Source organism: Lolium perenne, chromosome 4 (genome assembly GCF_019359855.2).
Source record: "Lolium perenne isolate Kyuss_39 chromosome 4, Kyuss_2.0, whole genome shotgun sequence".
Taxonomy (NCBI): Eukaryota; Viridiplantae; Streptophyta; class Magnoliopsida; order Poales; family Poaceae; genus Lolium; species Lolium perenne.
In genome coordinates, this window is record NC_067247.2 from 82690272 (window position 1) to 82714813 (window position 24542).

The 24542-nt window shown below is 43.1% G+C and overlaps 1 protein-coding gene across 2 annotated transcripts; it reads right to left on the reverse strand.

Annotated features, from left to right (window-relative positions):
* Nucleotides 1-15036: 15036 nt before the first annotated feature.
* LOC127293135 (uncharacterized) lies at nucleotides 15037-24196 on the reverse strand. 2 transcript variants are annotated; one of them, XM_071818683.1, is made up of 12 exons: nucleotides 18891-24196; nucleotides 17987-18734; nucleotides 17739-17906; nucleotides 17507-17662; nucleotides 17128-17425; nucleotides 16971-17033; nucleotides 16544-16904; nucleotides 16196-16391; nucleotides 15988-16086; nucleotides 15616-15869; nucleotides 15428-15503; nucleotides 15037-15332 (listed from the first exon to the last, which is right to left on the reverse strand). In XM_071818683.1, the coding sequence occupies exons 2-12, from the start codon at nucleotides 18683-18685 to the stop codon at nucleotides 15231-15233; spliced, it is 2472 nt and encodes an 823-aa protein (XP_071674784.1). In that variant the 5' UTR covers nucleotides 18686-18734; nucleotides 18891-24196; the 3' UTR covers nucleotides 15037-15230. The 2 variants fall into 2 exon arrangements, with proteins under 2 accessions (XP_071674784.1, XP_071674783.1); XM_071818682.1 differs by having other exon boundaries at nucleotides 17987-24196.
* Between the last annotated feature and the right edge of the window lie 346 nt (nucleotides 24197-24542).

The following is a 24542-nucleotide window of genomic DNA, read 5'->3' on the forward strand; positions in this document are numbered from 1 at the left end:
GGGACTAACCTATTAATAGTTGCAAAAGTGCACAAGTTCTTGGTTTCAACTTTGTTGTGCAGGAAATAGGTAAATATGGAAGGAAATAGCTAATTATGGTGAAATCTGGAATTTCCCGGAATCTGTCCCTGCTGAACACTTTTCAAAGACCGCTTTGAAACGGGTACGACTAGAAAAAGACCGACCTTCTTAAAGGTCTAATCCATCCGCGAGCTTCGCTGTCCGTACGACGCGTGGCGTTACGAAAGCTCCCCACCGTGGCGCGAGCGATCAGGACGCGTGGGCTTGTACCGCCGCGGACGAGAGCGCGCGTACTTCCTCGTACGTATCGCGGGCGCGGGCGAGCCTAGCCACGAGAGCGTGCGTACTTCCTCGCGTACGTATCGCGGGCGTCCGGCCAATTTCATCCGCACCTAGGGCCGCGCATGCATGCATGTCAAAACAAGCAAAGCCATCGATCGATGCATTGCACAGCTTTAGAAACGTACCATCATGACTAGCTAGTATATGTAGGTTTTTGTTATCCATTGCCGCGTACAAATACGCTACATGCTACATGCATTGTGCGTCGCTAGTAAACGATGCACACGAGTACAACAGTTGCGTACGATACACGAGTACAGTTAAACATACGGGCGAGTACACGTACAGTCACGTTCACGAGGAGGTATAGTCGCGCACAACACGAGTACAGTTGAACACACGGGCGAGTACAAGTACAGTCACGCACACGAGCAGGTACAGTCGTGCACACGAGCAGGTACAATCACTCACAACACACGAGTACAGTTGAACACACAAACGAGTACAAGTACAGTCACGCAGACGAGCAGGTACAAACACGCATACGAGCAGGTACAGTCGTGAACACAAGCAAGTACATGTACAGAAGTACAGTGGCGCACACGAGCAGGTACAGTCGCGCGTAAGTACAGGTACAATTCCGCACACACGGGCGAGTACAGTTAGCGAGTAAAGGGAAAAATTGCACCAAATACACTAAAAACATAAGTACTTATCAGTTGAAACATGAGTACAGTTAGGTACACATCACAGGTACAATCATAATATTATTGGAAGTACGAAAAAAATATCTCCAAACCTATCAACATGGGATCTAGTTTTGAAGATCTCGATGTGAGGATCTCAAAAGTGAAAACGGTTCGCAATTTGGACTTACGGTTCTCAAGATATTTTATTTTGAAAAAACGAATCTAGAAGAAAAAGGGAAAAACTGACACAACCCAGTCTTCTCTCTCCTCCCCTATCCCCACCTTGCTTCCCCTTGTGACACGTGGCGAGTAGGGAGACCACTTCCCAGAGATTTCCTGGCACCACAGCGCGCCACTTGTCACGTGCGGAGCGAGTTGCCTTCCCTTCGCGAATGTCGGCCTTTTTCTAGAGTTTTCGCTTCGAAACTCCATCAAAACGACGTCCAATAAAAAAGTTGTAAACTACAAAGTTGTAGATAATTTCAAACCGAACAATTTGGACATCTTATTTGTCCAGAACGGACAACGGATGCATCCGGCAGAGCAGAATTACTGCGGAGGTTCGTGCAGTCTCGGGACTCCGAAAGTTGGTGACGTATTTGACACAAACTCTTTCCATACCTGGATATTTCGGCCCAGCCCTGAGTTGTGAGGCTCATGAAGGACAGAGGGGAGTCCTAGGAAGGTTCTAGAGGTGCCCAAGAGCCCTTGGATCAAAGGGGCATCCATCCCATGGCTTAGATTGCATCTCCAACACTATATATTGATGGGAAACCCTATTTTTGGAGGCCCCCAAGAATTGTGACGAAAATCCTCCTCCTTGGCAGAAGCCAAGTAGGGGGAAACACTCATCTACACCAGCACCAACTCAAGGAAGAAGAAGGCTAAGGGGCGGCGCTCCCCCATGATGCTGGCGGCGGGGAAGGAGTCCCCCGCGCGGCCGCCGGCGCCGCCCACGCCTCCGCCTCCCGGCGCTCCTCGCTGAGCCCTCCAACGTCTTCACCGCCATCTCCATCACCAACTCTCCTCATTGTATTCAGTGTTCCATCCTCTCACAAACCTCTGTACCGCCCTATGTAAACATGGTGTTTGATGCTATAAGTTATAATCCTATGATCTATGTCATGTTGCCATAGTTTATTTGTTCTTTGATTGATTGGTTGTTTCTCTTTGGTTCATTAGAGTTGTATGTTGATATGTTACCGTCCTTGGTGCCCATTATATTTGAGCGCGCATGGATCAAGCACCATAGGGTTGGTAGTACTTGTATACTAGAAGGGGGAAGTTCTGCCGGAGTGACAGAAACCTAAGGACGCGAACCGGAAAGTTGCATGTATGGGAGTAAGAGGACCATTTACTTAAGGCTATGGTTGGGAAAACCTTAATGTTTGCTAGTATTTACGGATGTTTGCTAGCAAGCCAATCATATAGTACTTGTAATCCCGGAGGGAGAGCATGTATATTTAGCCTCTCCTACATAGAAAGTTGCATCGAAGACATTTAACCCAAGATCTTCACTAATTGATCTTGGACAAAGCCACCACTATTACCACCACCTTTCCACACTCATGGTACTGTTAGTTTAGTTTGTTTTATTGCTGCAGCACTAATATTTATTCCGTGTATTTTATTGTTCTGCAAAGTCACCTCTCATACCCGTTATCGCTCTAGTTTTATTTCCTAGATATTGCAAACGCTTAGTGTGCGTAGAGTTGTATCAGTGGTTGATAGAACTTGAGAGAATGTTTATCCTACCTTTAGCTCCTCGTTGGGTTCGACACTCTTACTTATCGAAAAGGCTACACACGATCCCCTATTCTTGTGGGACATCATTTACCTACTCGAGGGCGAGTAGGAACTAAGCTTGGGGATGCTTGATACGTCTCCAACGTATCTATAATTTCTTATGTTCCATGCTAGTTTTATGACAATACCTACATGTTTTATTCACACTTTATAATGTTTTTATGCATTTTCTGGGACTAGCCTATTAACAATATGCCACAGTGCCAGTTCCTGTTTTCTGCTATTTTTGATTTCAGAAAAGTTGTTTTACAAATATTCTCGGAATTGGACGAAACAAAAGCCCACGGTCCTATTTTCCACGGAGTGTTCCAGAAAACCGAAGAGGAGTCGAGGAAGGCCAGAAGGGGGCCCTCCCCATATGGCGGCGCGGGGGGCCCCACTGCTGCGCCGAGACGTGGGGAGGGAGCCCCCTGGCTCCCCCGATGCTGCCCCTTCGCCTATTTATTCCTTCGTCCCCGAAAACCCTAGTACCGAGAGCCAAAATACCAGAACAGTTCCAGAGACGCCGCCGCCGTCAACCCTAACTCGGGGGGTTTAGAAGATCTCCTCCGGCACCCTGCCGGAGAGGGGAATCATCACCGGAGGGCTCTACATCACCATGCTCGCCTCCAGACTGATGCGTGAGTAGTTCATCCTTAGACTACGGGTCCATAGCAGTAGCTAGATGGTTGTCTTCTCCTATTGTGCTATCATGTTTAGATCTTGTGCCTATTGATACGTCTCCAACGTATATATAATTTCTGATGTTCCATGCTTGTTTTATGACAATACCTACATGTTTTGTTCACACTTTATATCATTTTTATGCGTTTTCCGGAACTAACCTATTGACGAGATGCCGAAGTGTCACTTCTTGTTTTCTGCTGTTTTTGGTTTCAGAAATCATAGTAAGGAAATATTCTCGGAATTGGACGAAATCAACGCCCAGCATCTTATAATTGGACGAAGCTTCCAGAACACCCGAGAGCCACCAGAGGGGAGCCCTGGGGGCCCCACACGCCAGGCTGGCGCGGCCAGGGGGTGGGCCGCGCCCCCCTAGTGTGTCGTCGCCTCGTCAGCCCTCCGACTCCGCCTCTTCGCCTATATAAAGGTCCCTGACCTAAAACATCGATACGGAAAAGCAACGGTACGAGAAACCTTCCAGAGCCGCCGCCATCGCGAAGCCAAGATCTGGGGGACAGGGGTCTCTGTTCCGGCACGCCGCCGGGACGGGGAAGTGCCCCCGGAAGGCTTCTCCATCGACACCGCTGCCATCTCCACCGCCATCTTCATCAACGCTGCTGTCTCCCATGAGGAGGGAGTAGTTCTCCATCGAGGCTAAGGGCTGTATCGGTAGCTATGTGGTTCATCTCTCTCCCTATGTACTTTAATACAATAATCTCATGAGCTGCCTTACATGATTGAGATTCATATGATGATGCTTGTAATCTAGATGTCATTACGCTAGTCAAGTGGATTTTACTTATGTGATCTCCGGAGACTCCTTGTCCCACGTGTGTAAAGGTGACAGTGTGTGCACCGTGTGGGTCTCTTAGGCTATATTTCACAGAATACTTATTCACTGTTATGAATAGCATAGTGAAGTGCTTATTTATATCCCTTTATGATTGCAATGTGTTTTGTATCACTATTCATCTATCATGCACTCTAAGGTTATTTAAATATGAATATCGAATATTGTGGAGCTTGTTAACTCCGGCATTGAGGGTTCGTGTAATCCTACACAATTAGTGGTGTTCATCATCCAACAAGAGAGTGTAGAGTATAGCATATATCTATTTATTCTGTTATGTGATCAACGTTGAGAGTGTCCACTAGCGAAAGTATGATCCCTAGGCCTTGTTCCCAAATACTGCAATCATCGCTTGTTTACTGTTTTACTGCATCTGTACTGCCTGCAATATTTCCACCATCAACCACACGCCAGTTGTAGCATCAAGCTATTTTCCGGTGCCGTTACTACTGCTTATATTCATTCATACCACCTGTATTTCACTATCTCTTCGCCGAACTAGTGCACCTATACATCTGACAAGTGTATTAGGTGTGTTGGGGACACAAGAGACTTCTTGATTTGTGGTTGCAGGGTTGCTTGAGAGGGATATCTTTGACCTCTTCCTCCCTAAGTTCGATAAACCTTGGGTGATCCACTTAAGGGAAAACTTGCTGCTGTTCTACAAACCTCTGCTCTTGGAGGCCCAACACTCTCTACAGGAAAAGAAGCGTGAGTAGACATCAAGCATATTTTCTGGCGCCGTTGCCGGGGAACGAAGGAAAGCTACACCATTTCCTCCCTCGTCAACAGCGCGCCAGTCCTGGACAACATCAAGTATTTTCTGGCGCCGTTGCCGGGGAGGAAAGGTAAAAGGTACTCACACTCCGGATCGCGGCTACTAAGCTATTTTCCGGCGCCGTTGTAAGTACTCGAAGCTATTTCCTTTAGATCCTGCAATTGCATCTTTTTGTTTCTAGTTTTACACTAGTTTGGCATAATGGAAGGCAACATGGAGCTTTTTATTCTTTTTCCTGAGTTAAGACATGGATGGTTTGATGTGAAAATTAAAAAACCCATGGAACATATTAGTATGAACACTTTGAACACCATTGTTGCTAATGATATGGAAAATTCTAAGCTTGGGGAAACTGGTTTTGATGAGCATGATATTTTTGGTCCCCCAAGCATTGAGGAGAAAATTTACTTTGATGATACTTTGCCTCCTATTTATGATGATTATAATGATAATAGTCTTTTGGTGCCGTCTGTTATGGAGGATAAAATTGATTATGATTACAATATGCCTCCTATATTTGATGACGAGAATAATAATAATAGCTACTTTGTTGAATTCGCTCCCACTATTGCTAATAAAATTGATTATGCTTATGTGGAGAGTAATAATTTTATGCATGAGACTCATGATAAGAATGCTTTATGTGATAGTTATATTGTTGAGTTTGCTCATGATGCTACTGGACATTATTATGAGAGAGGAAAATATGGTTGTAGAAATTTTCATGTTACTAAAACACCTCTCTTTTTGCTGAAAATCTTGAAGCTGCACTTGTTTTATCTTTCTATGCTTGTTGCATTATGCTTCTTGAATTTATTTATTTACAAGATTCCTATGCATAGGAAGCATGTTAGGCTTAAATGTGTTTTGAATTTGCCTCTTGATGCTCTCTTTTGCTTCAAATACTATTTCTTGCGAGTGCATCATTAAAACTGCTGAGCCCATCTTAATGGCTATAAAGAAAGAACTTCTTGGGAGATAACCCATGTGTTTATTTTTCTACAGTAATTTTATTTTATATTTGTTTCTTGGAAGTTGTTACTACTGTAGCAACATCTCCTTATCTTAGTTTTGTTGCATTGTTGTGCCAAGTAAAGTCTTTGATAGTAAGGTTCATACTAGATTTGGATTACTGCGCAGAAACAGATTTCTTGCTATCACGAATCTGGGCCTAATTCTCTGTAGGTAACTCAGAAAATTATGCCAATTTACATGAGTGATCCTCAGATATGTACGTAACTTTTATTCAATTTGAGCATTTTCATTTGAGCAAGTCTGTTGCCTCTTAGAAATTCGTATTTACGGACTGTTCTGTTTTGACAGATTCTGCCTTTTATTTCGCATTGCCTCTTTTGCTGTGTTGGATGGATTTCTTTGTTCCATTAACTTTCAGAAGCTTTGTGCAATGTCCAGAAGTGTTAAGAATGATTGTGTCACCTCTGAATATGTGAGTTTTTGATTATGCACTAACCCTCTGATGAGTTTGATTTGAGTTTGGTGTGGAGGAAGTTTTCAAGGGTCAAGAGAGGAGGATGATACAATATGATCAAGAAGAGTAAAAGCTCTAAGCTTGGGGATGCCCCGGTGGTTCATCCCTGCATATTTCAAGAAGACTCAAGCATCTAAGCTTGGGGATGCCCAATGCATCCCCTTCTTCATCGACAAATTATCAGGTCCCCTTCTCCGACTCCGCCTCTTCGCCTATATAAAGGTCCCTGACCTAAAACATCGATACGGAAAAGCCACGGTACGAGAAACCTTCCAGAGCCGCCGCCATCGCGAAGCCAAGATCTGGGGGACAGGAGTCTCTGTTCCGGCACGCCGCCGGGACGGGGAAGTGCCCCCGGAAGGCTTCTCCATCGACACCGCTGCCATCTCCACCGCCATCTTCATCAATGCTGTTGTCTCCCATGAGGAGGGAGTAGTTCTCCATCGAGGCTAAGGGCTGTACCGGTAGCTATGTGGTTCATCTCTCTCCCTATGTACTTCAATACAATAATCTCATGAGCTGCCTTACATGGTTGAGATTCATATGATGATGCTTGTAATCTAGATATCATTATGCTAGTCAAGTGGATTTTACTTATGTGATCTCCGGAGACTCCTTGTCCCATGTGTGTAAAGGTGACAGTGTGTGCACCGTGTGGGTCTCTAAGGCTATATTTCACAGAATACTTATTCACTGTTATGAATAGCATAGTGAAGTGCTTATTTATATCCCTTTATGATTGCAATGTGTTTTGTATCACTATTCATCTATCATGCACTCTAAGGTTATTTAAATATGAATATCGAATATTGTGGAGCTTGTTAACTCCGGCATTGAAGGTTCGTGTAATCCTACACAATTAGTGGTGTTCATCATCCAACAAGAGAGTGTAGAGTATAGCATATATCTATTTATTCTGTTATGTGATCAATGTTGAGAGTGTCCACTAGCGAAAGTATGATCCCTAGGCCTTGTTCCCAAATACTGCAATCATCACTTGTTTACTGTTTTACTACATCTGTACTGCCTGCAATATTTCCACCATCAACCACACGCCAGTTGTAGCATCAAGCAATTTTCTGGTGCCGTTACTACTGCTTATATTCATTCATACCACTTGTATTTCACTATCTCTTCGCCGAACTAGTGCATCTATACATCTGACAAGTGTATTAGGTGTGTTGGGGACACAAGAGACTTCTTGCTTTGTGGTTGCAGGGTTGCTTGAGAGGGATATCTTTGACCTCTTCCTCCCTCAGTTCGATAAACCTTGGGTGATCCACTTAAGGGAAAACTTGCTGCTGTTCTACAAACCTCTGCTCTTGGAGGCCCAACACTGTCTACAGGAAAAGAAGCGTGAGTAGACATCAAGCATATTTTCTGGCGCCGTTGCCGGGGAACGAAGGAAAGCTACACCATTTCCTCCCTCGTCAACAGCGCGCCAGTCCTGGATAGCATCACCTATCATGATCAAGATCATCTATTTGTAATGCTACATGTTGTGTTTGTTGGGATCCGATGAATATGGAATACTATGTCAAGTTGATTATTGATCTATCATATATGTGTTGTTTATGATCTTGCATGCTCTCCGGTGCTAGTAGAGGCTCTGGCCAAGTTGATACTTGTAACTCCAAGAGGGAGTATTTATGCTAGATAGTGGGTTCATGTCTCCATTGAATCTGGGGGAGTGACAGCAACCCCTAAGGTTGTGGATGTGTTGTTGCCACTAGGGATAAAACATCAATGCTTTGTCTAAGAATATTTGTATTGTTTATATTACGCACAGTACTTAATGCAATTGTCTGTTGCTTGCAACTTAATACTGGAAGGGGTGCGGATGCTAACCTGAAGGTGAACTTTTTAGGCATAGATGCATGCTGAATGGCGGTCTATGTTCTTTGTCGTAATGCCCTAAGTAAATCTCATAGTAGTCATCATGATATGTATGTGCATTGTTATGCCCTCTCTATTTGTCAATTGCCCAACTGTAATTTGTTTACCCAACATGTTATTTATCTTATTGGAGAGACACCACTAGTGAACTGTGAACCCCAGTCCATTCTTTTACATTTGAAATACAACCTACTGCAATCATTGTTCTCCTTTGTTTTCTGCAAGCAAATATCATTTTCCACACCATACGTTTAATCCTTTGTTTTCATCAAGCCGGTGAGATTGACAACCTCACTGTTAAGTTGGGGGAAAGTAGTTTGATTGTGTTGTGCAGGTTCCACGTTGGCACCGGAATCCCTGGTGTTGCGCCGCACTACACTCCTTCACCAACAACCTTCACGTGATCTTCATCTCCTACTGGTTCGATAACTTTGGTTTCTTACTGAGGGAAAACTCGCTGCTGTACTCATCATACCTTCCTCTTGGGGTTTCCAACGGACGTGTGCTTTACCGTCACAAGCACGGCTTTCAGCTGCATCTGCCACGCCATGTGCTGGGTGGCCTCCATGGCGGTGGCCGCTGCATTCCTCTCCTTCTGATTCTTGCGCCGGCCGCGGCGTTTCGCGGCCTCAACGTCTTTTCCTCTTTGGACAGCACCTTCTTTGCCGCCTTCGGCTTAGCGTCTCGGCCGCCGGTAGCGGCACACTTTGCTTCCACCGGAGCTATGGCCTCCATTGGGGCCATGGTCATGGTTATGGGGGGCACCGGGGCGGCGGCAGCTGCGAGGGTTCCCTCGGAATCCATGGTGGCTGCGGCGACGAGGACGTCCGTCACTATGGCCTGGACTGCTGGCACCGGTCTACTTTGATTTTTCGCGCGGGGAATGGCCACTGGCGGGAATGTTATCGGCCTCCCTACCACTGACGCGCGGGTCCTACATAAGTTTCGGCGGTCACTCGGCGCGACCGTGCATCATCCATGGAGACGTAAACCTGCCGCATATTTGTGCCAAGTTTGTGTCGCTCCGCTGGAGCATGACCCAGACGTATTTTCGGTCTCCACGGATGCAAACGATTACTCAGCGTCCATTTAGATCGCCTTGTTGGAGATGCCCTGACTCGAGCAAGTTATTAATGCCTCTCTATTGTTGGTTTTGTAACGTAGCCGCCTACCGTCATGTCGCCGCATGCCGTTCAGAAAGGTAAGTGGCTTGAATGCACCGGGTTATCCCACGTAGCAAGCTAGTCTTAGCTTATGAAACATCCGTAGGTTTAGGATTATTGTAGTCTTAGTCCAGTCAGGCCTTGGATGTTCCAGTAAATCGTGTGGCCTCGAGTAGTAATCCATGGCCGATTTCAGAGCTTCCGGGTGATGTCGTACGTGATGTCATCTGCCTATGAACCTACGGGTGCTGACATATTTCCTAGAGCTCTCCCTTTCGTTCCCGCCGGACCGCACACTGCAACTACTCTCTGGCCGGTGTCCTCTATATATGCTCTCTACAGCTCTGCACCAACAGAAAAACCCTGCCTTAATTAGTTTCCGAAGAACGAATACAGCTGATCGAGAAGAAAAATACGCTAGCTGCGACGTAAGTACTTGCACCGATGGGCTCGGCGCGGAAGCCACACGTGGTGTTCGTGCCGTTCCCGGCGCACGGCCATGTCGCCCCTCACACGCAGCTCGCCCGCGTCCTCCACTCCCGCGGCTTCCACGTCACGGAAAGTCAGTTCTAGCGGATCCGGTAACTACCGGTGCTCCCAACGCCGTCCGCTTCGTTGGAGATTCGTGCTGCCACGTCAGCAGCCGACTTACATTCAATTAGTAATTTTTGTATTTAAGTTGTCTGCATGCGGTATTGTACAAGCAGGAAGAAGTAGGCCCACCCTGCTGAAATCCCGCGCATCCTTTATTCCGTTGCCGGCTCCCTTTCCATTCCCCTCTATTACTACTCCATTATCTGAGTCAACTTCATCTTCTTCCTCTGCTTGTTTCTCCAGTTCATTCCTCCCCCGCTCCCCTCCCCTCCCGACGGAATCATCTACGCCCTTGACCTGGGGCTGGAAGGAGAGTAAGGTACATCTGACTAGCCCTCCATTTACAATCTTTAGGATGTGAAGTAAGTTTCCTCTTTAAATCTGCTGTAATACAGCTATTCTGAACTGCGTCGCCATTCTTAGGGTTAGAGTGTTATATGTAATTTGTTGCTTTTTGAGATCTAGTGTATATGCTAAGCCATCGCCTCCTCCTTCGGCCCGACCGTACGCTATTTACTCCGGCCCCTCCCCTCAACCCATCTCTACCGGCGTCGTCGACTAGACTGGCTTCAGTATGTCCCGGTTCTTTTGAGAAAAGACGTATGTACTGCAGCGGTGGGATAGGGGTAGAGGGGGAGAATACACCTTGCTGATCCCGAAGGAATCATCATCCCTAGATAACCGCATGTCACAATAAGGCCTTAAAAACCCTAACGAGGAAGACAATTGTATCGTCCCCTTCCACTCACTCGCCAGCACGACAGGCCTAGGGGAAGACAGTAGTAACAACAAACCTCTGACTCCCAAAGCTCCACGGCCTCTATAGACGACAGTGCATGTATAGAACAGCCTCACCCGATCCATCGATCATAGATGTTACTACGCTAGCAGGTCTCTGGCTCCGCCAGTAGTGGCTTTCCCGAGATTCGGACCGAGCTAGAACACATGTATTCTGACGCGCCATCGCCTCCACCATCTCACCGGGCGATGTGTAAGGATACCCTATAGGGACCTCAGCACCAGCGATCCGAAGATGAGCCGGTAGTACGTTAATCACATTGCACAAGAAGACGATCCATCACAGTGTAGACGTGCACGCCGCAACACAACCGTGGCATCTCGATGCCTGAGACGCTACATCAGCCGGAGAAGCACGCAGCATCCGCCATGCATACCGCCACCGTGCGAGGGACGAAGCAACCGCCGCCCCTTATTGATGCCAATGCTTTGCCCTTCGTTTCTTCCGGCAGCGGCGAGCAGTAGGTGTACATCCCACCAGAATCTCCCAGGCAATGCTACGAAGGGGTTACGAACAACTTGTATCTGTTGGTTTATCTTATCGAAATAAAGTATTACATATTCCAAATTTTTTTCTTGTCGCACCAATATAATTCACACATATACCAGGTGATCATCTTTAAAAGTTTCCTTTTCAGAATCATGAGTAATATTACATTCGACATCTTCCCTCACTGTGGGCCGCGCAAGATCTCGAGAGGCATAGAGCTTCGCTGCCCTGCATCTGCGGCGGACCGCTTCCCTCCGAGGAGGACGCGCGAGATGCCGGGAGGCAAAAGCCTCAATGCCCCATTCTTCGGCAGCAGACTCCTTCCCACCGAGGCGGCCGCGAGAGATGTCGAGAGGCAAGACAACCTCAACTCTAACAATGGTACCTAAATCATGAAAGATTTAGGTGGAAGAAAGCTGGAACTTATCATCATTGGAGCTTGCGGATGATGTCTATTTATAGAGGCTCCAGGTACTGAATCGTCATTTACGCCAACTCTATTCATGCATAAGAATCCTGAATGGCCAGACCACAATCTAATTATGATGTAACACTTTTCCACCCCCCTGAGATCAGGAGCGCCACCCCAACCCACATGATCCCGTCCATCTGAAATTCCGAAGTTTGCTATGTATCCTGCCCTTTGCCAAGCTAAACCACCGGCCTGCTCTCGTTTCCCCCATCGCCTGCAAGGCCGGCAAGGGAAATTCTTGTCTCACCGCCGCACAGCTGCAGCTGAAGGCACACCGCCACTCCTTTATTTAGAGGAGCGTCGATCCTCCTCTCCCCTCTACCCTCCGACCACCGGAGCAAAAGAGGAAGCAAAGAAGATCCTAAATCGGCGGTGATTCAGGCGGACAGATCCCGACCACCACTCCAAATACTAGACAGCAACCCTCTACCGGCATAAAGACACTAACCCTACCTACGCTATTTACTCCGGCACCTCCCCTCAACCCATCTCTACCGGCGTCATCGACTAGACTGGCTTCAGTATGCCCCGGTTCTTTCGAGACAAGACGTAGGTACTGCAGCGGGGGAGAATACACCTTGCTGATCCCGAAGGAAGCATCATCCCTAGATAACCGCATGTCACAAAAAGGCCTTAAAAACCCTAACGAGGAAGACAATTGTATCGTCCCCTTCGACTCACTCGCCAGCACGACAGGCCTAGGGGAAGACACTAGTAACAACAAACCTCTTACTCCCAAAGCTCCACGGCCACTATAGACGACTGTGCATGTACAAAACAGCCTCACCAGATCCATCGATCATAGATGTTACTACGCTAGCAGCGCTCTGGCTCCGCCAGTAGTGGCTTTCCCGAGATTCGGACCGAGCTAGAACACATGTATTCTGACGCGCCATCGCCTCCACCATCTCACCGGGCGATGTGTAAGGATACCCTATAGGGACCTCAGCACCAGCGATCCGAAGATGAGCCGGTAGTACGTTAACCACATTGCACAAGAAGATTATCCATCACAGTGTAGACGTGCACGCCGCAACACAACCGTGGCATCTCGATGCCTGAGACGCTACATCAGCCGGAGAAGCACGCAGAATCCGCCATGCATACAGCCACCGTGCGAGGGACGAAGCAACCGCCGCATGAATTAATGCCAATGCTTTGCCCTTCGTTTCTTCTGGCAGCGGCGAGCAGTAGGTGTAGATCCCACCAGAATCTCCCACGCAATGCTACGAACGGGTTACGAACAACTTTTATCTGTTGGTTTATCTTATCGAAATAAAGTATTACATATTCCAAATTTTGTTCTTGTCGCACCTATATAATTCACACATATACCAGGTGATCATCTTTAAAAGTTTCCTTTTCAGAATCATGAGTAATATTACATTCGACGTCTTCCCTCACCGTGGGCTGCGCAAGATCTCGAGAGGCATAGACCCTCGCTGCCCCTGCATCTGCGGCGGACCGCTTCCCTCCGAGGAGGCCGCGCGAGATGCCGGGAGGCAAAAGCCTCAATGCCCCATTCTTCGGCGGCAGACTCCTTCCCTCCGAGGCGGCCGCGAGAGATGTCAAGAGGCAAGACAACCTCAACTCTAACAATGCTACCAATCATGAAAGATTTAGGTGGAAGAAAGCTGGAACTTATCATCATTGGAGCTTGCGGATGATGTCTATTTATAGAGGCTCCAGGTATTGAATTGTCATTTACGCCAACTCTATTCATGCATAAGAATCCTGAATGGCTAGAACACAATCTAATTATGATGCAACACTTTTCCACCCCCCTGAGATTAGTAGCGCCACCCCAACCCACATGATCCCGTGCATCTGAAATTCCGAATTTTGCTATGCATCCTGGCCTTTGCCAAGCTAAACCACCGGCCTGCTCTCGTTTCCCCCATTGCCTGCAAGGCCGGCAATGGAAATTCTTGTCTCACCGCCGCACAGCTGCAGCTGAAGGCACACCGCCACTCCTTTATTTAGAGGAGCGTCGATCCTCCTCTCCCCTCTACCCTCCGACCACCGTAGCAAAAGAGGAAGCAAAGAAGATCCTAAATCGGCGGAGATTCAGGCGGACAGATCCCGACCACCACTCCAACTACTAGACAGCAAGCCCTCTACCGGCATGAAGACACTAACCCTACCTACGCTATTTACTCCGGCACCTCCCCTCAACCCATCTCTACCGGCTTCGTCGACTAGACTGGCTTCAGTATTTCCCGGTTCTTTCGAGACAAGACGTAGGTACTGCAGCGGTGGGATAGGGGGAGAGGTGGAGAATACACCTTGCTGATCCCGAAGGAAGCATCATCCCTAGATAACCGCATGTCACAAAAAGGCCTTAAAAACCCTAACGAGGAAGACAATTGTATCGTCCCCTTCCACTCACTCGACAGCACGACAGGCCTAGTGGAAGACACTAGTAACAACAAACCTCTGACTCCCAAAGTTCCACGGCCTCTATAGACGACCGTGCATGGACAGAACAGCCTCACCAGATCCATCAAAATATGAGATATTAGTAATCACTTCAACCTATAATATGTTAGTAACATTGAGAACATTCATATTTTCGTCAACAAGCATTGCATCAAAGATTCATATCTCACGGTCAACATTTATATGTGTACCATATATTTATTGGACATAATTTGGAAGGACTTTTAAGTTCGGTCCCTCTGATATTTTGTTTCCTTGAATAGAATACTGGACGAGAACATCTTTTATGTACATTCAGGAGGAAACTAATAAACTATATTCAATAATGGTCCATTCATAAATTATATAATTGTACAGGATAAATGTCTCGGAAGGCGAACATTGTTCTATAGTTTTTAATATATGTCAAAGACATTTCTCGCATATCACATCAATAAGGGGTTTTTCAATAAGAGGACCAGTATGTGCAAATTTTTAACTTCCAACTTCAATATGAATTTTTAAATCGATATTTGAAACATGTAAATATGAGATATTATTATTGAATTTAACCTAAACTATATTAGTAACTTTGAGAACATTCCAACTTTCCTCAACAAGACTTGCATCAATATTTCATATATCACGATCAACATATATATGCCTAACATATATTTATGTAACAGAATTTGTAAGATCCATTAAAGTCGGTCGATCTGATATTGGAGATTCATACGTGGCCATAATAAATATAATACAACAAAGTTTAACATAATGTCAGCATGATAATACATCGAACTACAAATGTAGATATCATTATTTTAGATAATTGTCTGAATAAAACCCTCTGGTTGTTTTCCATAGTTTCCTTCTAAAGACACCATCTCGTAGAGAATCAGTTTGGTGAACTCCTCTACAGATTCCTGTCATCAATTATCCATGTAGATGTTAGTATACTAACAACTTGAAACAAGGGATACTGAACAAATTATTTTTATGTTCTATATTAATAACATACCTCAGTATGTCTTTCCACATATTTCGATCCATCGAAATCTTTTATTGCCAGTAGTGTCAGTATTCCTTCAGGTACCCTTCATTCGAAATAGCAAGTATCAATAAGCATAAAATAGTATGTATGGCAAAGTCATATATATAATTTTCAATTTGGATCAGGGGAAGATGATGCTTTCTGTGCACTAATACCTAGGTGAACAAGACATTATCGGTTCCACAAAGTTAGTCCTGAAATCAGACCATCTTACTTTCCAACCTTCGAATAGAACCTCAACTACTTTTTGTAGACAAGCCTGGATTTTCGCAATGTTTATTTTGTGAATATCTTCTACACTTTGATCTCTCGGCATGACATACTTTGGATCTACAACATGTACTCTCTCTTCTTCCATGTCCCAATAGTAAGCACACCAATTCATTGCAACGAAAGCTGGAACGATGATCTGTCAAGATATGTTACCTTGATAAGATACACTTCTAAATAATGTTTCACAAAAAAAATTAGTATGTTGTCCACATATGTGGAATAAAATCATGGTACTCACGCACATAAGAACTCACCATTCTACATTCAGATATATCATATTCATTGAACATCATAGTGAATTGGTATATTATTGATATGCATTCCAGCGGATCCTTGTTTTCTAGAACTAGCATCTGCTTAAAAGTAGATCATTAGTACGAACTGGCAGAGATTAGATGAATATATTTCAAGATCATAAATGTGTCATATTTTTATTTTGAACAAAGTTCCCTTGTGTCTTACCGCGAAATCTGATTCCATGATATGCCTCCAACAATGTTTCCTTCTCAATCCATACATAGAACTATCTAGTTGGATTGTTCTCCTAATAGCTATATCAAATGCTTCTGCAGTGAACCTTCTTTTCTTTATGAATATATCCTTAAGGTTAAAGCCATCCAGTTCTATGTACTTGGGCAGAGCGTGCACAATCCAGTTCCTGCAATAATTGAAGTGCAAGATTTTTGAATAATGTATTGCTAGATGATTGAGCTGGACAAGAAAGATAATAAAACATCATGTTTTGAGAATAATGTATTGCAACATGATTGAGCTGTAGAAGAAAGATAATAATGTATTCCACTTAATTACCTCCTGAGGGTAGATGAATTGTTATTCTCAAGCCAGTCATATAGATCATTTGTGGCACCTGTTCTCACCCTAGACTTGGCTGCCCCACCCATCCACGGATTTGGAGCAAAACCCCTTTGCTTGCATTTTAGTTTACTGAACATGGATTGCTTCAAGTTGTTGTCACTTGGGCACATTGAATTCCCTGATCCATTCTCTATGATGGCAGTAATGTCATGTTCAGAAAGTATGAACGGGTCACATTTTCCAGGCTGAATCGCACTCGCACTATCCTGTTCTACCTTTATTCTCTTTGAACATGCCTCGATCTCTTCTACGAAAAGCTGCTTTCCTACAAGAGGAGTGAACATGCCACCTACAGCTGGTGGTAGGACTTCTATTATAGTTTGTTGTTATAACTATACTATACGAATGAACACCCAAGTACCTTCTTTGTTTTTTCTCGGTGCCCCAATCTCCTTAGCGGACACTCCTCCAACTGAACTGTGACCTGCAGATTTGACGAGTTTCAAGGACACTGCACAACATGAGTACTAACTACATCATTGTTATCCACATTAACGAATATTTAAGTTCACGATTACCGTCACTCCTGATGCTGCTGTAGTTAGATGATATTTGGAGGGACGAAGTTCCTCTCATATTACTTGCAGGAGCTGCCACATTGGTTGATGTGTGGGTGTGTAGTTTTTGTGATAGGCTCAGATTATCTTGGAATATATTGGCCATAAGTGTCTCCATGTGTACTTCTATCACTGATTTTAATCCTTCTTCATTTAGGTTAATGCGACCTCCTTCGAACAATAATTCTTTTGTCTTCCTGACATGATGTATCATACGAGCATTGTGCCACTTCAATGCATCAACTTGGCCATATGATAACTGTGAAAAGTAAAGATATTAGTTCCTACATTTTATGCAAGTACACGAAATTTGTTTGTCAACACTACGTTTTCATCCTACCTTTTGTTGGATCGATCCTCTCAAATAAGCTGTCAAATAACTTGACACAGCTGGTTGAAGTGTTCTGAAAAAAGGGACTTGTACATGTTCTGACCACGTTGCACTTGGCGTTCCTACAATTTCCTCATAACGAACTCTCTTCTTCACACTTGCGTCCTGCAATTATTTTCCTATTTCTTTCATGCATTTCATGTAGTAACTTAAATTTGGAAAATATGCAATCAAATCTTACATTTGTACCACCAGCAGTTGAACTATCGCTGTTGCAGTATGAGATATTATTCTCCTGATCTGCATTTATCATCCTTTTAAGAAGCACTAGGTCAAAAAGAGCGATCCTTGGCAACTTATCAGGAGGTAGTGCGAATGTACTTAAATCCAAGCTGTCTAGGTATAACACCTGATACATAGAACAACAAACTTAAATTATTATTTCCACACAAAAAATATATGACTATGTGAAAATGCAGAAACCATCACCTGCAGTCCAAGTGTACATCCCGTAACATTCTTTATTGTGTGTTTCATTCTTAATTCATCTTGAACTCTTTTCGCCGACACCATGATCTCATCGATAACAAGTGAACAAAAGTTGTGAAGATGAATTGAACTTGTATCTAGTAAAGAACCCCAGAATTCTTCTATCCCATGATTGGTTCTGGTTTTCGCAACAAGGAAATGTCCAACAACAAAAACAATGAAAGAAACCTTGAATCTATCTTTCTGTTCTTTGTTCATACCAATTGGATAGTCCAGAGTCAGCACATCTTCTGCTACCTTTAGCCCGCAGGTTTCCATTGCATCTGTGCTTAGAGATCCAATAGCAAGTTTTATAAAGTCATTTTTTTCTTCAACAACATTTGTTTCCAATCCAATTAGCTTCTTAGGCCCGCAAGGTATTCCTAATACTCTTTCGATTGCCTTGTCGGTTATCTTAACCTTACACTGTCCATTAACAACTATTGACCTAGATGAAATGTCGACATTGCTTAACAGCCAGACAGTGAATTTCCGTGGAGTTTTGTTTATTTGTGGCATCTGCAGGATTCCACCAAAACCTATATCACGAACTAGTTGTTTCTTCTCATCACTAAATTTGCCAACTACAGCTGCCACCCTTTTGGCTGAACTACGAGATGTCGCTGCATCAACATCAGCCAAGTACCCACTATTTTCCATCTTACTTCCTTTGTAGAACAAGCCTGGTTGGCAGCAGATAAAAACTATCCTACAAATGTGCAGCAGATGTAAGTAAAGAAGCTGGAGGAAATATGCCAGAACATAGAAGCAAAATGCGAAGTACGTGCACCAGAACGATGCAAAACTAATAACCTATAGCTTTGAAGCTCTAAAAAACAGCAGGGCATAGTTCATAAACACTTACTTCTAATAAAACCAACCTTTTGTTCAACCTTCCTGATGGTACACCACATTACTTCTCATTTGGGCATCATGCCTTGCCAAGAAGATGCAGAGAAGACCAATAAGTAAAGAACAGACAGGAAACCTAGCTTCTCTTCTATATATGTGGGTTTTTTTTTTCCAAATCATGTGACCGAGATGCACATTACTATGTCATCTGTAAGTTTGTTGTGCCTATTCGATGTAGCAGCTCACAATATTGCATAGGTACCACCTTACACGTAAGCAGCACGTCTTTCTATAGCTCCGTAATAAAATAGTGTACCATCAATTCAGTACATGTTTGCCATGAGCCATACACAATCCTCCCCACTATTGGTGGACTATGACCATGGGACTGTTCAGCAATAAAGAGAAGCTTCAAAAAATAGTTGCAGGCACAGCGCAGAAGTCAATCTTTGCTTCATCCACGCTAGGGCCACCTTATTTGAAATTCCATTTTGGAGGGAAAATTTGAGACCTACAACTATGGCTCAACAAGTTATATATAACACTTCCAACTCCCAGTGAACTGCCTATCTGATGTGTGGAATTCAACCTAGGTAAAGAAGTGATATCAAGAAAATAGTAGAACAATGTCTCACATATTTGCAGAAGAAATCGAAAAAAGTCCGGCACTAAGCAGTCCTGCAATTCCTACTTTATCCTGTCAAACCTTATCTTCGGTTGATGTAAGTATTTTTCTCTATAATTTATATTTATTTATTTCATGCATAGTTTTCATAATTACTTCCAAATAATTTATATATCAGGCAAGAAGGTTTGTTTCATCGACGGCTTCGTCATGTGAGGATGATGCTGATTCTAACCAAGAAAGGAGTAGTGCATGTAATACAGATTCAGTTATAGCTTTGGTATTACAGGTGATATTACTGATACCTATGATTTTCATTTTGTCGGTACTGCATGTCCACGAAAAGCAAATAAAATTGTTTTTTCCATTTTCTCTTACCAAATGCAGAGCACAGACCCACCGCAAGGATTAGATGAAGTTGGTGATACGGGAGATAACTATGGAGTAGTAGACAATGAAAGTATCGATGGCGACGCTAATTCAAGCAATACAGATCAGGACGAAGATGAAGCAGAAGAAGTTGTTAGCAACCTTAGGATTCAAAGGGTCGGTGTAGTTGGTAGATCATATAAAAGAAGGAGGATATAGTTTTGAACTACAACTACCAAGCACCAAAGATCTAAGCCATACTATGTAATGACTCCCTTCGAAAAGTGTCAGACATACTATATAATTTATATTTCGGAATAACCGAATCTCAGCCATTTATGTTAATTTTTCGACACATTACTAAAAAAATTCTCAGATACGATATATATATGATCACCATTTAGGCCAAGTATGATCATCCAATTTATCATATACTAAAACCATATGGGATAAATTTGCTTCTTCCTGTTGAAACTACCACTCAATCGAAAGTCAACACTACAGTTTATTAACTGTAGGTACATGCTTCGCAGTCAGCACTGCTAGAATATTTGACAACGGGTATCCCAACGCAGCAATAGTGATGGCTGCTGTTCACTGTTTAGCAGGCCTGTTTTACATGTACCTGACAGGAGTACTTCTTCCCCTAACCTTATAAATGTAGCGCCTTCACCATCCCATAGCACACTCTATATCATTTTTTTTAATTATATTCTTTTCGTACTATTGCAAACCAAATAAATAGTTGAAGTTTAGATCAGTAGTATTACTAGGAAAAAAATTATAAGTATCTATCATGCACAGTTTAGTAAGATAATAGTATAGATTACCAGTATATACTGTCACATCAGATATGAAATAGAACTTTGCAGCAGGCACATAGTATCCGCACAATATGTACCTCATTGCAGAGCACTGCAGAAAGGTGTTTCCCTCTATAGAAGCTATCTCAGTAGAGCTACGCAGTCTACATTTGGTCTCACTTTTAGCTAACATATTGTCTCACATGTACACAGCAGAGAATAAGATTTGTGTTCTAAAGCTTCCAATTGTCTTCTACATCATTTAGCAGATAAAGACTAATACATCAGCAACATTTGTTCATAATGAAAATTTGTTGCAGTAACCCCTGTTATCTATTTTCATTTTCAACATGTAAATGAAATCAGTGCAAATAAAAAATTCATGTTCAGTGGCAATCTGGAGTATAAATAAAGCAACGTAGCCATTTACCATGCATTTCCTAATATCGGTCTACTGGCCAACAAGTTAGTACATTTTCCACTGAATATATCTTGAATATAAGCTAATATTATTGCCAATATAACATTTATATATGTTATTTTCCTATCCATCAACCTTCTTATTTCCATGAGTATATTCGGTTTTCAACAGGAATGGATTAAAAACCATCACCCATAATTTTTTCTATCAGTGCCAAATAACTTAAAAATGATTTCAGAACGAAATCCCAGCAATATCATTGCTTAGAGGGACATAATTTCTAGGTAAATTATTTTTAGTCTATGTGTGCCTACAGTAACTACACCTTGGAGAATTTAAATAAAGATTTTTGTATGCTCCATGCATAATTTAAATTGTAGTCACACAAATCTCGAAAACATGCTATATCTCCTACATGTTGTAGGCAAAAAAATAGAGCTGATGCCCTGTCTGTACTATACCTACCACCCATACCCTACATCTACCCGTACAACCGCAGGTCACTACTCCAAACAGTGCCATCCAGTGCAGTCATCATGAAGCACGCTCCTCTGCTGAATAGACATCTCGAAAACTTAGCCATGCCTCCTCAACATACGTGCTGAATAGTACCCATATCCAAGAGCAACACACCAGCCCTAGATCTATATCTTCTTCACCAACAATACAATCCCTGGTATATATACAACATCTGCTGTTCTCATATCTTGTACACATCTCCAAGGTGAAGCTCCCCCAGTTCTTTACCTCTGCCCGACCTGCTCCCTACAGATGAATCCAGATGGAGACCAACCTCTTCCCCCTGGAACTACACCAGTTGTTCCTCCCTCTCTGGTAACTACAAATATCTTTGCATCTTTGTTTAACTAACTGATTTTCATTCCTCTCTGTAAATCCACATGTTCTCTATCTCACGTCTTCCTATCTACCTTCCTAATATAGGCTCATCCAAGTAGGAGTAGTGGGTGTATTTCGTCCCCTCAAAGCTTGATTCTCAATCCCAAATCCCCTTCACAGAAGTCCAAATTCGCTAAGGTATGTAAGCCATATTTTTATGAAATACGTTAACTGAATACCATGCTTGGTGCTAACTAGGGTGGATCATCTAGTGGTACATTGTTTTCTTCATCTAGTTTATACTTTGAAGTTTCCTTCCTCTGCAGTTCTATACCAGTAGAAGAACTACTCAGATTCTGGAGGCTAAAAAGCTACTGCACATTAGAACCATGAATTTGTGTCCAGACAAAATCCCAGATTCATCTGACCAGGTGCTCTCTCCTGCTTACCCCAACAATTTCCATATCTAAATTTGTGTCCACGAAGTGGCTGATGAAATCAGTCAGAGTACATGCTGCATGGAAGATATGTTCCATCTACATGTGCAGTTAATTTATTTTGTGCATATAATAGCAGTCAAATTGCTTTTGAAGACCATGCAACCATTTATTGTATATAAAGTTCATCGTTTAATATTCCAGCATGCCTTTTACCAGCTAAGTATAGTCAATTATTTGTTCAGCATGAACCAAACATTTTTCAGCATGTCTCAGTACTAAATGTCTGCCTATTCAATACATTGCTAAATATGCTTGGTCAAGAAATATACTTTATTAATTTAACAGAAGATTTGTTGTACTTCTATAGCAGCATGATTTTTACTTTTCTTTCTTCACATAATAGGAACACTTCGATTCCATGAAATATGGACAGTTTGAGTTGCCTTCTATTATAAGTCGTGGGAAAAGGTCATCACATCACAATTTCAATCCTACAGGAACTAAGCAGGTATAATACACAATAAACACCTACTTACAATCCTGCCAGAAGTACCAATACTGAAAGTGAATATATTTTATCCTTTTCTACCTGCTAACAATCTCTGCTGACTGTCACAACAAATCATCCTTAACTGTAAATTATTACTGATTTTATTCTTTATATAGGTCGACTGTAATACCGATCAGCTGAGGCTTCAACTCCCCCCACTCTCGTGGGGCAATGTGCTTCGTCTACTCCGAAGCACACAATCATCAGGAAGGTAAGCAATGTCTTTTTTATATGTGCACGGTGCTCGTGATAGAGTATAGTTTGAACGAGTTGTTTTGTATGAACTTATAAATAAAAGCTCTAACTTTTGTATACTTCAGATGAGCCAGTTTATAATTCCATTCTATTTTGTTTGCAGTTCTATTCCAGTACCACAACTACTGAGATGATGGAGCATACACAGTCTGACCTGATGAACAATAGAATTATCTATGCAGGAAAAATGCCTGTACCATCAGAGGAGGTTTTTATTTATTCCATTTGCAATCTCCATTCAGTTTAAAAAAATCCTTCTATGATACCTGAGATAGCAAATAATGCAAATGTACTGGCATGTAATGTAGTTTCCTTAGGGAAGTACTAAGAATTTAATAGCAGTTATATTTCACGGTATAAGTTCCCCAAGATGGCATCGTTACAAATACATGTACAAGTTCATTAATTTTGTTCTTTATTTTTTTCCCAACACCAGAAACTACCGTCTAGTTTATGCCGTATCGATCGACCAGAATACCAATTTAAGAATTCCAATTGTCCTACTTTATACATTGTGGAACAACAAATTCAATTGGAGTACATTCAATTTCTATGTTCATTAAGAAGAAACCCTGCTTTTGCTAACACATTATTATTTTCTCAGAGATTCAAAATTTTATGTGGTACAGAGATAAGACAAATTGTTTGATATCCTTGTGCATTTGGCAGGATCAGTCCAATTCAACAAACTATGGCAGTTATAACAATCCAATTTTGGGTGTCCCAATATCAAATATTTCAGCTCAGGTAAACCCAAAAACATCCGTTAACAAGGTCTCTCAGTTAGGCTTTAACAATATAAATTCATGCAAATCCGACTCGCAACTTACATTTTGTTACATGAGAAAGTTCTTCCAATATATGCAGGCTCAACCATCATTTCATAGGTATAATGAGAGTTCTAGTAGTACCTTCTCTGCTGGTTCTGATGGATTTCCGCAATATACCGATGAGGTATATGAATAATACTCCTCGGAGCTAATTTAGTACATTAATTTGGGAACCCTGTGTACACACATAATGTTTGTTCCTGCCATCAAAGAATAATAGTCACTAGTGGAGAAGAGGCCTTTGGTCCCAAGCAAATGACCCACTGCTGAACCAAACCGGGTCCAATGCCCCCATTGGACCCGGTTCGTTTCTGCCCAGGACGACCCCACCCGCTGGCGCCTATCCTGTAGCGGCCTTTGGACCCGGTTTGTCATACAAACCGGGACCAAAGGGTCAAGGCCGTGTCAGCCTGGGGAACCCTTTAGTCCCGGTTTGTATGACAAACCGGGTCCAAAGGCCCCCCTCTGGCTATATAACCTTGCCCCTGCCCAAGTGTGAGCCACACTTAGCCATTTTTTCACTATCTTCACAAGA

What these genes read in the sequence shown, in the direction of transcription:
- LOC127293135 (XM_071818683.1), bottom strand. Translation starts at nt 18,685, where the DNA reads ATGGAAAATAGTGGGTACTTGGCTGATGTTGATGCAGCGACATCTCGT. An exon ending in CAGCAGCATCAGGAGTGACG is followed by an intron (nt 17,034 to 17,127) that starts GTAATCGTGAAC and finishes TCAAATCTGCAG; the next exon opens with GTCACAGTTCAGTTGGAGGA. An exon ending in ATATATCTGAATGTAGAATG is followed by an intron (nt 15,870 to 15,987) that starts GTGAGTTCTTAT and finishes ATATCTTGACAG; the next exon opens with ATCATCGTTCCAGCTTTCGT.